Source organism: Bos mutus, chromosome 23 (genome assembly GCF_027580195.1).
Source record: "Bos mutus isolate GX-2022 chromosome 23, NWIPB_WYAK_1.1, whole genome shotgun sequence".
In the NCBI taxonomy this organism is placed as follows: domain Eukaryota; kingdom Metazoa; phylum Chordata; class Mammalia; order Artiodactyla; family Bovidae; genus Bos; species Bos mutus.
The window spans coordinates 3166544-3181854 of NC_091639.1; the positions used below are offsets into that span (position 1 = coordinate 3166544).

General features: G+C 51.1%; 1 protein-coding gene across 8 annotated transcripts in view; it reads left to right on the forward strand.

The window, feature by feature from the left end:
* Positions 1-15311, forward strand: part of FARS2 (phenylalanyl-tRNA synthetase 2, mitochondrial) — a 310923-nt gene that overhangs the window by 193433 nt on the left and 102179 nt on the right. For all 8 annotated transcript variants that reach the window (XM_070361056.1, XM_070361061.1, XM_070361060.1 and 5 more), the window contains one exon: positions 1982-2133. In XM_070361056.1, the coding sequence (XP_070217157.1) occupies positions 1982-2133 (152 nt within the window). The remainder of the gene's footprint in view (positions 1-1981; positions 2134-15311) is intronic.

Sequence of the window (15311 nt, forward strand, 5' to 3'; positions counted from 1 at the left end):
TGGGGTTGTGAAAGAGAAAAACAGGAGTCGTGGCTGGAACTTTCCAACATGGATGAAGACATGAAGCATCTGGGTGAAGGCGCACGCTGAGTCCTGAGCAGAATAAACCAAGACGAGCACAGGCCCAGCCTCATTAGAACCTCCAAGCTCAAGAAGAAAGCCTCTACGCGGCCGGGAAGAAGAGACAGATTCCTGGTGCAGAAGCAGCTCTGCCCAACGGCAGATGTGTCATCATTGCTAAAGGGCACAGCTGGGCGGAGACACAGTGACCCTGCAGTCTCAGCCTCATCAGATGGTCTGCGTGGGTGTGTCTCAGCCAGGTCAGTTCTGAAGTCTGCCTCCCACACGCTTTCCTGGAGGGAAAAGAAAAGATGTTCATTTGCAGGAAGAGAGGCAAGAGAGAGGGTCAGCCGTCAGGAGCTGTGAAAGCCTCAGGTTCTACACTTGCCAAGCTCGCAAGGCACCTGCCGTCGCTGCTTTAAACTTGCTACCTCTTGTTAGCGTGAACTAGGTTTGCAATACAAGGGTCTGGGTTTTCCTCCGTGGTTTAACACCTGTATTTACGGTAATATAAACCCTAAATTTTGTAGTGTCTTACATTCTGGCTGTTGTCATGTTGACTGTTGTTCTTGGACTCCTGAAGCCAGTGCCTCCTCCCATGTCTGTCGCGGAAGAGATTTCACGCTTATTCCTGACAACCTCTGCCTCTTAACTAATTCCTAAATTCCCATGTTCCTTAGAAGTGGCAGAAGGGTACCATTCAAAGGAAAAGCACTGTGTAACCAGCCACCTCCTTCATCTCACATTGTTACCGTAAACTGCAGATTGTTTATCACAGCATCTCAGCTCTGAAAAAAACAGGATGTTTTTCAGGAGCAGTGGTACTTTGTCAGGAGCACCTGGATGGTAGCTTTATTATGTTGGTTTGAAATGTGTGTTCCGAACCAATGCTTTTGTTTGACAGCTTTGTTGATATTGCAAGTTGAGATCATTTATGTTTGAGTACTTGGTTCTTCAGAGGTTTTTCTGTTTAAAAAGTTGTATACTTTTTCAAATCAGTGATTCATCAGTGGGTTTATAGTGATATCAGGCTTAGTGTAAATTGATGTATAAACTTGTTCTTCTAACAAATTTATAGCTTTAGTAGATATTTCCTTAGTTGTATAGATTTCATAGGTATATAATGAAGCATTTAAGGAGACATTTTTTATTGTGGAAGTAACTTAACAGACTTCCATCACGACTATCTATGTGTATGTGTGTATACATATGAGTAATATATAGATATGTATTTGTGATGTATGTATTTAACCTGTGTAAACAAATGTGATAACTTCTAAAAATACCTAATTTTAAATTTGTATCCAATATTATGAACTAGTTATTGACCCCTAATAAACTGGGAAAAGAGGGGGATAAAATGGAGGAATGGCTACATTTGTGTCTATCACATCCTTAGAAGCATAATTTGAAAAATAACTCCCCACATAATTAACAATTAGAAGTATTCCCTTAATAATTAGAAATACTAACAAATAATGACATTACTAATTGAAATATCAATTCTGACAGGCACTTATTTCTCTATTAAAATGGCTTCCTGAAAGTATCACAGGAAGTTAATGAATTGCTTGTTAATTAGATGTGAACTTTTCTCCTCTAGTTTTCAAATGAAAAAAAAAATGAAGTATGATGTATTCATACTTGTATTCATACATTCATAAATTGCACATTAATGGCAATACAAATATAATATATGGTAACGTTACACATGAATGTGATAAGGATATTCACAGTCGCATTTGCTAATTTTGGATACTGACTTATCTTTTAAGTTCGTTTTGTTCCTGAACATTTAAGTGCTGAAGCAATGTCTTGCCAGCATTTTCTAACTAGCCCAAGTGAAAGTTGCCCTGAAAACACTCAAACATTGACATCCAACCAACAAATCAGTCTGTCTTTTCTTCTCTCATTTCGTTAGCCTCTCAGCAAATACCCTGCTGTGATCAACGACATCTCCTTCTGGCTACCTCGCGAGAATTACACAGAGAACGATTTCTATGACTTAGTCCGAACAATTGGAGGAGACCTGGTGGAAAAAGTTGATCTTATAGACAAGTTTGAACATCCAAAGTAAGTAAAAAAAAAACGCTCTCTGACTTACCCTTTTTTGTTCTCTGTGACAAATGGCATGTGGGAGTATGTAATAGAGTTTTGCTGCAATGTAGTATGTAAGAGACAAATGTGATCTGAATTTATAGCGAACCTTAAGCATATCAGAAAACTCTTTTATATCAGTACTTTCTGAAAATCTTTCAAGATGCCGTTTTCATCTTTCCTGCCTTAGTAAACAAAGGATATGAAATAGAAGATTTTAAAGATCTTGGAGTTTTCCGGTGTTGTTTTGGGAAGCAATTTCTTACCCTCTCACATTCTGGGTGCTGAGGAAATGGAGCCGACAGAGCAGTTTGTGGCGGGAAAGCTGTTTTGTTGGTCTCTCGGTGAACGTTTATTAAGCACATACCACACACCAAGACCCGTACTGCGCCCTAGGAGTTCCGTGTGCGTCTGGAAGTGTGCTCAAGCACTGCGGGAGGTGGTGATCCCTGAGCGCCTGCACGCTCAGCACCGTGTCTCCATCTATGTCGGTACTCACCTGGCAGCTTGGGTGGATGTCAGGTCCTCGGCTCGCCCGTGTTTGGGGGGAGCAGGGTCTCGTAAATGTTCCTCAGCTGTCTTCTCAAGTTGAAGTTGATTTAAGGAATTTGAGGCCAGGCTTGATCTTTTTTTCTTTTCTTCCTAAAGAATTTTTTGTCTTCAAAGTTTAATAACTGTGTCAGGATCCCTCTCGGTTGTAACCTGCTCTTGCTACTATGTGAACCCTTGTCTCTCTCTAATCAAGGTTTGCTGCCTCCTGGGTCTCAGGAAAGTTTTCTTGAATCGTATCAACAAGGCTCTCTCCTGATCCTGCCCTTGGGGATCCACACATGCCCTCCAGCCCTCCTTTGTCCGACGCCTCAGGCTGCTATTTTTCCCTCTGATGTTTGAAAAACCTCTCTCTCCACTTGGTCTTGGGTGCTCCCCCCACTGTTACCTCCCCCACCTCCGTCTTCTGTGGCCTCTTCTTGCCCACATTCAGATATTCTGTCCCACACCCACCTTTTCTGACTTCTTCAAGCTCATATTTCAGTTCTCCCTGTTTTCTTCCTGTCTCTTCCCGGAGTCATTTCTGCTTTGTGATTTTTCCTTCTTAAATAAATTGCTTCATTTGGTTTTTAAAATTCACTGCAAAATACTTGGCCAGAAATTTCATGTGACCCAATGGCAGCATTTTTCTTTGACTTCCCGTCAGTAAGTTTTTCTGCCATTTCCCTTTTTTTTTCCTTCCCTGTATTTTAGTTGGTGCATTGGTGGTGTGCATGTGATTGCTTCTTGTCCCTCATATTTGAATGCGTTGGGTTTTTGGAACCCGCTCTTTGCACGAGGTTGAGGGCTGAGCTAGGGGCTCCCTTTGACATCTTGTGAGTGACACGCCCCCCAGTCCTGATTAATGCGAGTCAGCACCCTTTGGTGGAGACCTTCAGCTTCTGTAAAAACACCTCTGGGTTGTTAGGCTGCTTTGTCGTCAGGACAGAGTAGTCGCTCATGGTGACTCTTCAGGACAAACGGATTTATTTAGGGTGCGCCTGAGTCAGGGCTGAAGGCTACTCAAACCAACGCAGGTCTGAGGCCAGAGACCCTCCGCATCTCAGCGCCTCCCACAGTTAAACACACAGTCACTCTCTGCCCCGCTGCCTCAGCCCAAGGCTCTTCCAGCCTGTCCTCTCTCTTATACCAGCACCAGTTCTGGGGGGAGGCAGGCTCACTGAGCGAACCGTCACCCCACATGCTGGGCGGAGCCCTGCGCGCCAGGCCGCTTCCTGGGGTCTGAGCAGGCTGTGGACCAGCCGCCGTTGGTTCAAGAACCTGTCGTTGGTTTAGTCGGGGGGCCGCCCTAAACCGACCAGCTCCCCCTTCCAAGCAAGAGCATCCTCAGCAGAGGGGCTCACTGCACGGTTTCGGAACCTGCAAGGGGACACTGCCGTCCTCCTCCCGGTCCTCCCTCCCCTCCCCCTCCCCGGCCGCCTCCACCTGCGGGACTCCCAGCTTGCCCCTGGCCGCTGGCTCAGTCGCATCCTAGTCTTCACCTGCAGGCCCCCTGACGCAGGCTCCGCGGGGCCCAGGGCCCCGTACCTCCCTTCGCCCGCTCTCAGTGTTCTCAGGGGTGGGGGGAGGCTCACGGCCTTATGGCTGGTGGGTGCCTATCCACTCTCCCTCCCTCCCTCGAGGGGCTTTTACTCCATGACCGGAGGTGGTTTATGGCGTTGGAAGCCGAGGCCGTGTGGTCTGGCGGAAAGAGCTGGGACTCAGGCGCCCTGATTCCCGCCTCCCTGCATCCTAATCCCTGGTCCTGGGCCGCCGGGCCGCAGGCTCCTCCTCTGCCCACTTGAGAGCTCGGATACTGTCTTGCAGCGGTTGCCACAAACACAAGGTTAGTCCGTCTGTGTGACATGCTTTGAAAACCGCCACGTTCTAAAATAATTGCTAGGTGGTCGAGTATCAACCAGTAACTTCCACAGTCAACCCATCTTGTTTCCTAAGACAGAGGACAACCTCAATAGAGCTAGTCCGCTCGGGTTTGGCGGTCGGTCCAGATGGTGAAGCCGATTCTAGAAAGAAGACAATGAGAGTTCACACAGCATGTCGCTCTGAAATGGAGCCTGGTCCTCCCGCAACATGAGGAGTAAATTTTCTATCAGAAAGAAAAAAAACACACAAGTACTCCATCCAGTGGTGTGGATGCTGGCAGGCCGGGCTCCACTGTCCACAGGCTGGTCTCCGGGCTGTATGCTGAGGCGATGCTGCGCGCAGTGCCAGCGGGGGGCTGACCTCTCTGGTCGTCTTTCTAGAGACGGAGCCGAGTAAGCTCAGTTACCGGAACTTAAAGATGGGCCGGCAGTGAGAAGCCCGCTCCAGCTAATCTTGGAGAGCGCGTCAGAAGATGTGTCCCCTTGAAATAGCGCACAGTGCCAATGAGACGGCCTTGGAACTCTGCTGGCTGCTCGCCCTTCCCTCGTTTTTATCGCAAGGCTGGTGGCATGAGTATAAGAACGTCTATTGTTGTGGTTCAGACAGCCCGGAAAGCAGTTCAAAGAAAATTATTTTTAGCCTGGTATTTCTTTTCCCCCATCCCTTCTCTCCCCTCCGTCCCCAAGCCTTCTTTTTAAAGCAGCCAGGGAGGGGTGTATTCTGTCGCCATCACAGAGAGGCCCCGTTGGCCCCAGCGGGAGACACTATAGAACACAGTTAGTTCAGTCCCCGAACCCCCCTCTTCCGACGTGCCCCCCAGGACCTCGCCGTTTGCGGAAGGATTCTTGGGGGTCCCCTGCAGGCTGACCTGACCCCAGAGGAGCAGCCATGCACAGAGCAGGAAGGGACCCGAGTGCCTCCTGGACGCCGGGGAGGTGGGGCCAGGGGTCAGGCGCTGGGCCAGCGGCATCCCATCCCGTGGTGTCCCATCCCCAGCCGCCTGCCACACCACCCCACGCCCTTGTGGAAACTAACCAGGAAGCCCCTCTCTCCTTTGGAACTTGCCGTTGGCACTTTTCAGGGAGTTCTCCAGCAGCGTCTGTGCTTGGCACCTTGTGTGCCTTTTTGTAAGCGTGGGGACTGAGCGCCCTCTTTCCAAGACGCAGGTAAGGGTGCCTCACACCCCTTTGTGGTGCCTTGTCTCACCCCCACAGTAGCGATCAGAGGGACGCCAGTTAAGACACGCTCCCCAGGCAGCGTGTGTGGGGACAGGAGGTCTCTGTCTTGCTTGCAGGTGTGGAATGAGGAGCAGAACTCCCCTCTCCCATCTTGGGGGGCAGTTATGAGAAAGGCTTTCCATCGCTGGGTCTTTAAAGTTGTTATCTCAGTTCACAAGGTCACTTCTTTCCACTGGCTGCCACCCAGATGAACGCCCAGGGCCCGCGGTGGGAGTCGGCCCTCCCCTGCCCCCCACCGCCAGTCCCCTTGTCTGTCAACTCACTTTTCATACCCCACAGAGACTCGGGCCCGTGTGCCACAGTCCTCAGAGTCGGTGATGTTGTCCTGGCGACCAGGAGGTGCATGAATCCAAATGCTGCCTCAGAACTGTACAGAGCATCACCACACCCTTACCCTCACTACAGAGTTGGGAGCTGAGTCTCTAAGGATGGGTCTGTATTTGTAAGGAAGTCTCCGCGATACACTGGTGAGACCTTTTTGAGTCAACTTCACATTTCTGAGCAGAAGAGACGCCCTGCAGACTCGGGCCTCACCTGGCTGGCCTCCTGAAAAACCATCAAGCCTCTCGTGCCCCCAGCGCCTCTGGCCTCCAGTGTCACCCTGGGCTGGGCCGAGACCTGCCGGCTTGGGCGGTTCCAGGCAGCTGACTCCAGCGTCTCCTGGCGACTTGTTTTCCTCAACTTGGTCAATCTGAGGCTCCAGCAGCAGTCAAGAGGATGCACCAAAAAAGGCAGGGGGCAGCCACACCCGGGAGGAAGAGCCCCTCCATGGGGAAGGACTGGTGATGGGCACAGGTGGGCCCAGTGGTCCCACCGTTTGGGTGTCTGCCTTTGGGGTGTTGATAGCGGGCCCAGCAGTCAGGAGCAGGTGGAGGCGTGCAGCAGGGCAGACCAGCGGTCACAGAGGATCTGGGCTTTGGGACAGCCATCCAGGCAAGTGTGGAGGGGAGCCCAGCTCAGGCTGGCCTGGGGGAGCATGGAGGCCGCTCCTGGGGTGGGAGCCCCGGATATTGGGGCAGAATCCTTGCAGGACAGTCTGCGTGTTCTGCTGAGCACTACTGGCCCAGGGCTTCTGCGGGTCTGCCTCTCAGAGGTGGAGTCTGGTTCTGAGTCCAGAATGGGGCAGAATCTGAGATGCAAGGCGTAAGGGGGACACGGGGAATGGGGGAGTTAGAAAACCCAGTGGTAACAGCCGGTCTTTGTGGGAGTTTCTGTCTCTGTTTCGCTTCATTTTAGTAGTCCATAGCGTCGCTGTGATCATTCGTTCAGGTGTAGTTTGGAGTCAGAAACGGTGTTCTCATCGAAAGAATTTGATCAGGGTCTAGTGAGGAGAGAGCAAGGTAGAATGTCCTGAGAGTCCCGTGAAGGAGACAAGGACTCCCCAGGGCAGCGCTGTGAAGGCGAGGGCGTCCCCATCACAGAGCCTCTTGTGACTCAGACGCTGGGGATGCAAGCAAAGGGGCTTCCGTCCCACCGTCCCCAGGGTCTCCACCCACCTGCTCACACACGTCTGTCTCCAGCAGAGCCCCCTCGGGGTGTTCTGGAAGCCCCAGAGGGTGTCTTGTGCGTGTGCACAAACCAGCTCACTCCACTGAACGTGGCATGGCTGCCATCGCATCCCCGCGGCGCCGGCCAGCACACCGTCGAGCTGTGGAGCCCCGTGGGGCCCTGCGTGTTAGGGTTTGCGCACAGCTGGTCCACCCCATGGGTGTCGTCATGCTGTCACCTCTGTCTGAGCCCAGTCTCCCCACCGGCCGTGCAGAGACCCTCCCCCATGCCCTGCCCTGGTCTTTTCCCTGCCGGTTACACAGCAAACAAGGGCTGGGGATTCCGGGTCAGTCCTAAGTTGCCTTTACACGGATGTCTTTTCCATGATGCACGATTCAGGGATAAGGACAAAACCCACAGAATGCCCGTCGTCTCCAGAACTGCTTTGTAGGATGTCTCGTGTGTAATATTTCTCAGAGGAGAAAGAACACTTCACAGAAGTGCTTGGAGTCTGTGCTTGAGAGATGTGGCCACTGTTCTTAGCCCTCACCTGCTCCCGAAAGGAGGTGGCAATAGTAAGATGAGGAAGGACCCTAACCTTGGAAATTAGGCAGGTGAAGTATCTATACCGGAGATGACAGCTGTGGTCTAGATGTGTACACAAAGGTTTACTGGAACAAACCTTGTGCTATGCGTATTCACTGTCATGTCTGACTCTCTGTGACCCCGTGAACTGTACCAGGCTCCTCTGTCCATGGGATCCTCCAGGCAAGAATACTGGAGTGGGTTGCCATGCCCTCCTCCAAGGGATCTTCCCAACCCAGGGATCGAGCCCAGGTCTCCCACATTGCAGGCTGATTCTTTACCATTGAGCCACCAGGGAAGTCCATCTCTTATCCTAGTGTTCATTAAATATGGTAATTTCTCCTGGATCATCTGTCTAGTAATGCAACCAGTGTGCAAGTTTTGAAATTCTGTGGTTATAGTAGAAGCAGCATTTCTAGCACGTTCTTCTGTTTTAGCAACTGCTCCGTTGCCTTACGTTTATACATTTTCCCACCCTTGCTCTGTAAATCAGCGCCAAGCAGTAGGCCTTGAACTTTCTACTCTCTTTGGCCTTTAGAACAAAGTACTCAATTAAGAAATTTTGATGAAATTGATTCACCATAAAGAAAAAAAAATCTCTATGTTATATATTTTTTCAGGATATAACTGACACCTCTTTCCATGTAGACCCAAAACACACCCAGTTGGTAACATTTTCTGCTTAAATGACCAGAACCTTACCTCTCAGTTAACGACAGTTTCTTTTCTTACAGGAGAGGAAAGTGTGGTGCGGATTGCTATATAGAAACAAGAATTAGGTTGCAATAAGTTGGGATGTGAGTAAACCACTGGTTTAAAAATAGTGTGGTTTGGACCAAATGTTCAGATAGAAAAGAAGGAAAGAAAGAGGGTGGGGGGAGTTTTGTGAAGAAGGTTGGTCATATCCTGTATAAAATATATTTTGAAACTCTGAGCTCCCAGGATCAGGAAGCTGATTGGGGGGGGCGGGGGGGCGGGGCGGGGAGGGGGGTTAGAAGTATGCAGATTATCCACGGTTACCTAGGAAACCCCTCTTCTGATTGGAAGAGGAGAGACCACAAGGCAGGAGAGAAATTCAAGGAGTCAGATTAGGACGGGTTCATGTGTTTGTCTGTTTGCCTTAATGCGAGGAACGAGGAACGTCTATGAAGGAAGGTGAGGTGAAGAGAAAAGCTCTCTGCTCAGGGAAGGTGGAGCTTCCCATCTCTTGAGACTGGAGCTCCCAAACCATGATGCCCTGCACCGTCCTGCCCAGGGTGACAGTTGAAGCGGGCCCCGGCCTCCCTTTCCCGGAAGCCCCGGCCTCCCTTTCCCGGAAGCCCCGGCCCCCCTTTCCCGGAAGCCCCAGCCCCCCTTCCCGGAAGCCCCTGCATCCCCGCACACTGTCTCGACGGGGCAGCTGCTGCAGTGGTCCAGTGGGACTCTGCCTTTGGACCCGGCCGACTGGTCCAGAGAGGAGCACCTCACAAGGCTGGGCCGATGGGCCTCTTCTCCATCTGGTTTGGGTGGAAAACTAGAGAGAGCTTGGGCTGCGAGTGGTCTTGCCAGGAACCGTCGCTGGCCATGTTTCCTGCAGTGGAGAGGGCAGAGAGGGCAGAGAGCCAGCGGAGGAAGCGGCCGAGAAGGGAGGCGGAAGGCAGAGCCTTCGGGGCGGATCCTGGTCCACCGTGTGCAGGGCCCCGGCTGCACCGACCTTTCCCCGGTCCTTCCTCAGACCCCACAAGCCAATGTAACTCACGGTATGTAAGGTCCTTGGACGTGTGTTTCCATTACTGGAGACCAGACGAGTTCCAGAAGCTTTGGGCCCTGGAAGCGGGCAAGAAGGCAAAGGAAGCAGGCTGAAGCCAGCAGCCTCGTGGTCAGAGGACGTGAAGCAGCATGGAGAGGAGCTGCGGCCGCCTTGGGCGCTCGGTGTTTCTGTTCAGTGCAAGTTTGAAGTGGTTCTTCTCCTCTGAGCTGGAGTGGCTAAAAATGAACGCTGTCTAGGTGCAACGTATTCATTCCAGGGAACCTGCACTGAACACTTGGCGCAGGGGAGCCACTGCGCTGTGTGTAAGTCTCGTGGTCCAGAGATATCAGAGCGATTTTTAGAGACGAGCGCCTGTCCTCAAGCAGCTCACCGTCTGATAGCAGGTCTGTGCAGGTGATGTTTGCAGTCCACATGCCGTCAAGGGTCTTGGATGAGCGGTGCACCACCGTGGTTTCAAAGATGGGCCGCATCTCCCTTTGCCTTAAATACTCAAGCAACTTTGCAGATCGTGGTTCAGTGGAGTCTTGAAGGCAAACAGGACTTAGACATGGACGGGGCCAGGGCAGAGTGGGTGGCTTGCCCAAAGACTGGAAGACAGAGGTGGGAGAGGAGTCCAGACCTACCAGCATGCAGGGTGCACGGGGCTGGGGGAGGGACTGCTGGGGGTGGGCCCCATCACAAAGGCCCTGAACTCCCTTATAAAATTGTGGACTTTCTCGTCGAGCACGTGGGGAGTCACTGAGCTGGTTCACCCGTTTGCAGTTTATGAAGGATTTTCCATCTTGCCTGCGGCGACCGTGTTGGCCAGGGATGAGGTTGGTCATAGGAAAAAGATGTATTGGGTTGGCCAGAAAGTCCGTTTGGACGTTCCTGTACCATCTTGTGGGAAAAATCAAATAAACTTTTTGGCCAACCCAGTAGAAGCGTGTGTGCATATAGTCTGAGTGAGAGGAGATAAGTCCTCGCTGAGACACTGGGGAGTGGGAGCGGCGAGAGCCTCGTGGGAATAAGCTGGCTGGTGGGGGAGATATTCAAGGTCCAAATCCATGGGGAAGGTGAGCCCGTTCCAGGGAGAGAGCAGGGGGGTGGGGGAGGAACATAGCCCCTGGGCATGTGGGACCCGGAGGACCGAAGCCGACCAGGCCAGAGGGAGGGGAGGAGGCAGCGGCCTTTGGAGGAGGCGATTTGATTACTTTGCGCCTCTTGGGCTGAGGGGGGACACACAGCCCAGCTGACCGGAGAGCCCCCGGAGGCAGGCCAGGTTTAGCATCCACAATCGGGGGGGACTAGGACCCCAGTAAGTTCTAGAACAGGAGAGGGGGACGAGGCGAGAGCCCCAGGGAAGACCTCGGGGTGGGGAGAGGGAGGGCGGGGTTTGGAGGGACGGCCGGAGCAGCAGTGGTGGCCGAACCACAGGAACCACAGGAGGAGCCGCCGCGAGGAGCCGCCATGGAGTCCGGGAGGCGGCGCCAGGGTCTCTCGAGGGGCTGCGGTTCAGAAAACCTTGCGTATCATCTGGTTTCTTCACCTTTCGTCCCCGTGCCTTCAGTTATATTTATTCCACAAGCGTTCGTGATGAGAGGATGCGTGATGTCATGGACACACTGAGGGTGGACGCGCTACACAGAGAACCAGGGGCTGAGGGGGACGGACCACAGAGAGAACCAGGGGCTGAGGGGGACGGACCGCAGAGAGAACCGGGGGCTGTGCTCCGCCCCCGGCCCGCCCTTCGGAGCGTGCGTCCAGCCGTTCCCTCTGAAGCAGTGCTGCAGGAAGTTCCCCTTTCCCGTTACCCCGTGTTTGTCTTCCTGCCCTGCTTGGATCACTTTAAGGATCCAGTGAAGCCGCTGGAGGACCTGTGGTGGTTAGCAACCCGCAACCTGGCGCGAGGGGGTCCTCCCAACACAAGCCTCCTCAGATTCATTTAAAGGGGTGCAGTCAGTGTATTCAGTTCAGGAAAGGGGATGGCCTGAAAACTAGGCACTAAGCATATGAGCAGGATTTAGAATTTAAATGATGCTTTGATCAGCATCTCTTGAAATGGCACCGGAAGGTCCAGTCTCATGTCCTTCTGGGTGCGTCTGTGCAGCAGGGTCTGCGCGCCCCTGTGGGGGTGGCCTCCTCCGAATGGCCGCGGGTCCACCTGAGGGACAGGGTTCTAGCAGTCAACCGCACACCTCCACTCACCTCCCAAACCCGAAACAGCCGTCCCACGGTGAGCGAACGGGAGGACAAGTGGGAGGGACATATGGCAGGAAAAGCGGGAAGACTCGGTTATATTTAGGATGTGATTGTTTTTGACCTAGATTCAATCAATGGATACCTATATATTGAACCTCTCCCTTTCACGATTCCTCCGGCAAGAAAACCTATTTAAATATGAATCCCAAATCATGTCATCTCACATCTGCCGCAGGAATATAGCTGGCAGTATTAAACAGACCAAGCCCTCGAGAAGCCTAGTCTGAACAGAAGCTATTCTTGGCCTTGTTTAAGTAAAGGAGATCAATACAGATATGCAAGATGGAAAAATCCTAATAGTAGGAAACCAAAATTCAAGGTCCCTCCAACCTTCGAAGCAGAGCAAGTGTTCCTCAGGAAACAGACATGTCTTAGAGGTTTCAGTGGGGTTCCCCCAGGGGGGTGGTAATGCGTCCTTCATGCCCCAGTCCTAGCATGGAGCCCCCCTTCCTGGCTGGACGTCCCCCTGCAGGCCACTCTGCTTGCCCAGTGGCTGGACCAGGTGCAGGGTGAAGTCCGACTCTGTAACGTAGGACCCACTTTACACGTTGATATATTGTAATCATACTGTTACACTATTTTTAACAATACTTTTACTTACTAAATAGGTTTTCTGCTTGTTGCAATACAAGGGAGATTTTTTTTTCTTTTAGCTCATGCCATAATGCAAAAATGGCAAGGCAGTTATTGTACTCATAATGGCAGATTTGTTTAATTAAAATTACATTCAGTCGTGCTGACACTCTCATAAGCAACTGTGAAAAACAGCTATTATGATCTGTTGATATGCTGCCTTGAGCGGCTAATAATTGTAGTTAGAAGGAGGTTTTGCTTCTTTATCATCAGTAAACTTGACCACTCAAGTTTGAAAGAAGCGATATTAATAATTTTAAATTTTTAGATTTGTTTATCAGTTGGGCCTTTGCATTATGTTTTTAAAATCAGCCTCTCCACCCGTCCCCCAGTGAAGAGAAGGCAACCGTTTCTGTTAAATATCACACGGGAGTGTTTGGTGGAGAAGCAGGTTTAAACAGCCCCCGCTGGATGTGAGCGGAGGGGCCCTCTCGGGTGTCGTCGCCCTCCTGAGACTGCTCATGGTCCCTGGAGCTCGGTCTTCCTGCAGCGGACGCGTGATGTGGTTGTGTCGTATTCTGTCTCATTTCTTGACGTGTCCCGGGAGGAGTGGACCGTGTGTCACAGGGGCCGGCAGGCCTCGCGGAGCAGCACGTGGGCCCTCTCAGCTGACCTGAGTTCAGGTTTTGGCTTTGTCACCAGTGGGACTTTAAGTTGCTCTCTCTCTCTGAGTTTGTCTTTAAAACAGAATTAATGTCAGAACCTACCTTACACGTTCCTTTGCAGGAGCTGGCGTGTACGGGTATAGTTTTAACTGCTGCTGGCGGTGGTGGCGAAATCCTAGCGCTGGCTTTTCTTCTGGGAGAAACTCATCGTAGCTGGAAGTGAGCACTGACTATACGCCAGGAACGGCAGAGCTCCCATTGGAAGGTTGTGTGTTACGCTACGTGTGTAGTTAGGCTCATGCTCAGAAGAGACACCTGAGTTGTTTGATGAACATGAACGACAAAGCTGCTTTCATAAGGTCTAATTGTTTTGGATTGGAAGACCAGGAAAGAAAGTTGAGGATATCAGGAAAGAAAAAAACGTGTGAAGGGCTTTGAGATCTGAGAAGGAATTTTTTTAACACCGTAAGAAGAAGTTGCAGTATACTTTTTTTTCTGAGCACAATAAATTCTCTAGGATGTAGGCTGTGTGACGTTATTGATAGAGAAAATGGGAAGGAATGCCGGACCTTGCAGCCAGCACATCTGTTTGTAAGGCAGTATCTGATGAGATTTCCATTCTGGGGCAGGCCCAGCGTCTGTGTTACTCAGATGAGATTCAGGCCAGAAGTGCATCCTGTAGAGTCTTCATTCCAACACTTTGTTTTCTGATTTGGAATTCAGCACGCAGCCGATCTGGTGAAGTCAATGACTGGAAGATCGTTGCTGTCAGTGTTCATGAAACAAGGGAGACTGGTCATTTTTAGGAGGTGGCACAATTCTGCCATCCTCTATTGGTGTTTTAAAATCTATTTCATGATAAAGTAGTCTCCAGAGCACATCAACTATTAGATGTCTATTTTAGATGTCTATTGTTACACCAATTTATAAAATTCCCTGCAGCGTGAACGGGTGACTCATGCAGGGGCCCGAGGGCACTGGGCATGCTGGGGCCTCCCTGGGCAGAACGTGCAGCGGTGAGGCTGCCTGCGGAGCCATGCACCTCAGGATGAAACCCCGCTTCCTCATGACATCTCTCTAGGGAGCGCTCACCATTGTTCTCACCTGCATCCTCGCCTGCCTTCTCTCTCATCTGGACAAGCCACTGGTTCGTCATCTAAAAACCTGGTGTCATAAATCTGCCTTGATAGCAGCGACATAAAAGTCTAAATTGAAAGGAGGTTCATAGAAGCACATCCAGCTTTTTTTTACAAAAGCAGAATGATTGCATTTTTAATATTAACACATGTCCTTCAGCCTCGTGTGGCTGTGGACGTGTTCCCAGGGGCTGGCGCTCCGTCTGTGTGTCTCCTATCCTGTCGTGGATATGTTACCCTATCGCACGCACGCTTGTATTGTTCTCAGTCATTACTGGAATTTGCATATGAAATATTACAATGTTTGTACTCCGCATTTAGAGCACTCATGAAGGTTTGTTCTCACCTGGGAATCCCGTCAGGTGTATTCGGAGTATCTTTGGGGATTTTCAGGAATGCAAAGTAGGTTGGTTCTTCTTGCTTAGGTAGAACGAACTGGCTCAGAGTTCATCCAGCCATTTGCAGACATGCCTGTAGGAAGCTCTGGGATGCCTGGGAAAGGCCACGTTATGTTGTAAATTGGGTATCAGATCTACCTTCCCTCTCTTCTTTACTGGACGTCTGGTTCTTTATTTGCAGATGGGTCAGTGAGAGCAGTGCCCGTGAGGTGTAGGGCCATGAGGAGGTGTGGACTTGTGGATTTCACCGACTGTCAGGCAGGGTCTCTGAGGGCCAGCCTGTCCCTCACTGTGACTGCCGTGGGCGGCGCCTGCACCGCTGTCTGCTCTGCAGGCCGGGCGTCGGGCTGCAACAGGGCGCTCTGAAGCCTCACTTGGTTTCTTCCCCTTGTTCCGAGCAGACTGCCCAAGGGTCGCGTACTTTCCTCAGATAACTTGTCTCTAATCAACTCTCAAATCATCTGGTGGGTTTCTGAATAATCCTTTTTTTTTTTAAGTCATTCTCTATTTTACTGCTATCCGCTTCACTCTTAGACTGAGTTTTTAAAGGTTATATCCCCAAGATAACGTTGAGCTTTTTCATGACTGTGTGTCTTTCAAGTGTGTTCTTATAATCCTACGTGGGCAATTTAATTAGGGTGAAGTGTATGTGTGTGTGGGTGGGTGGG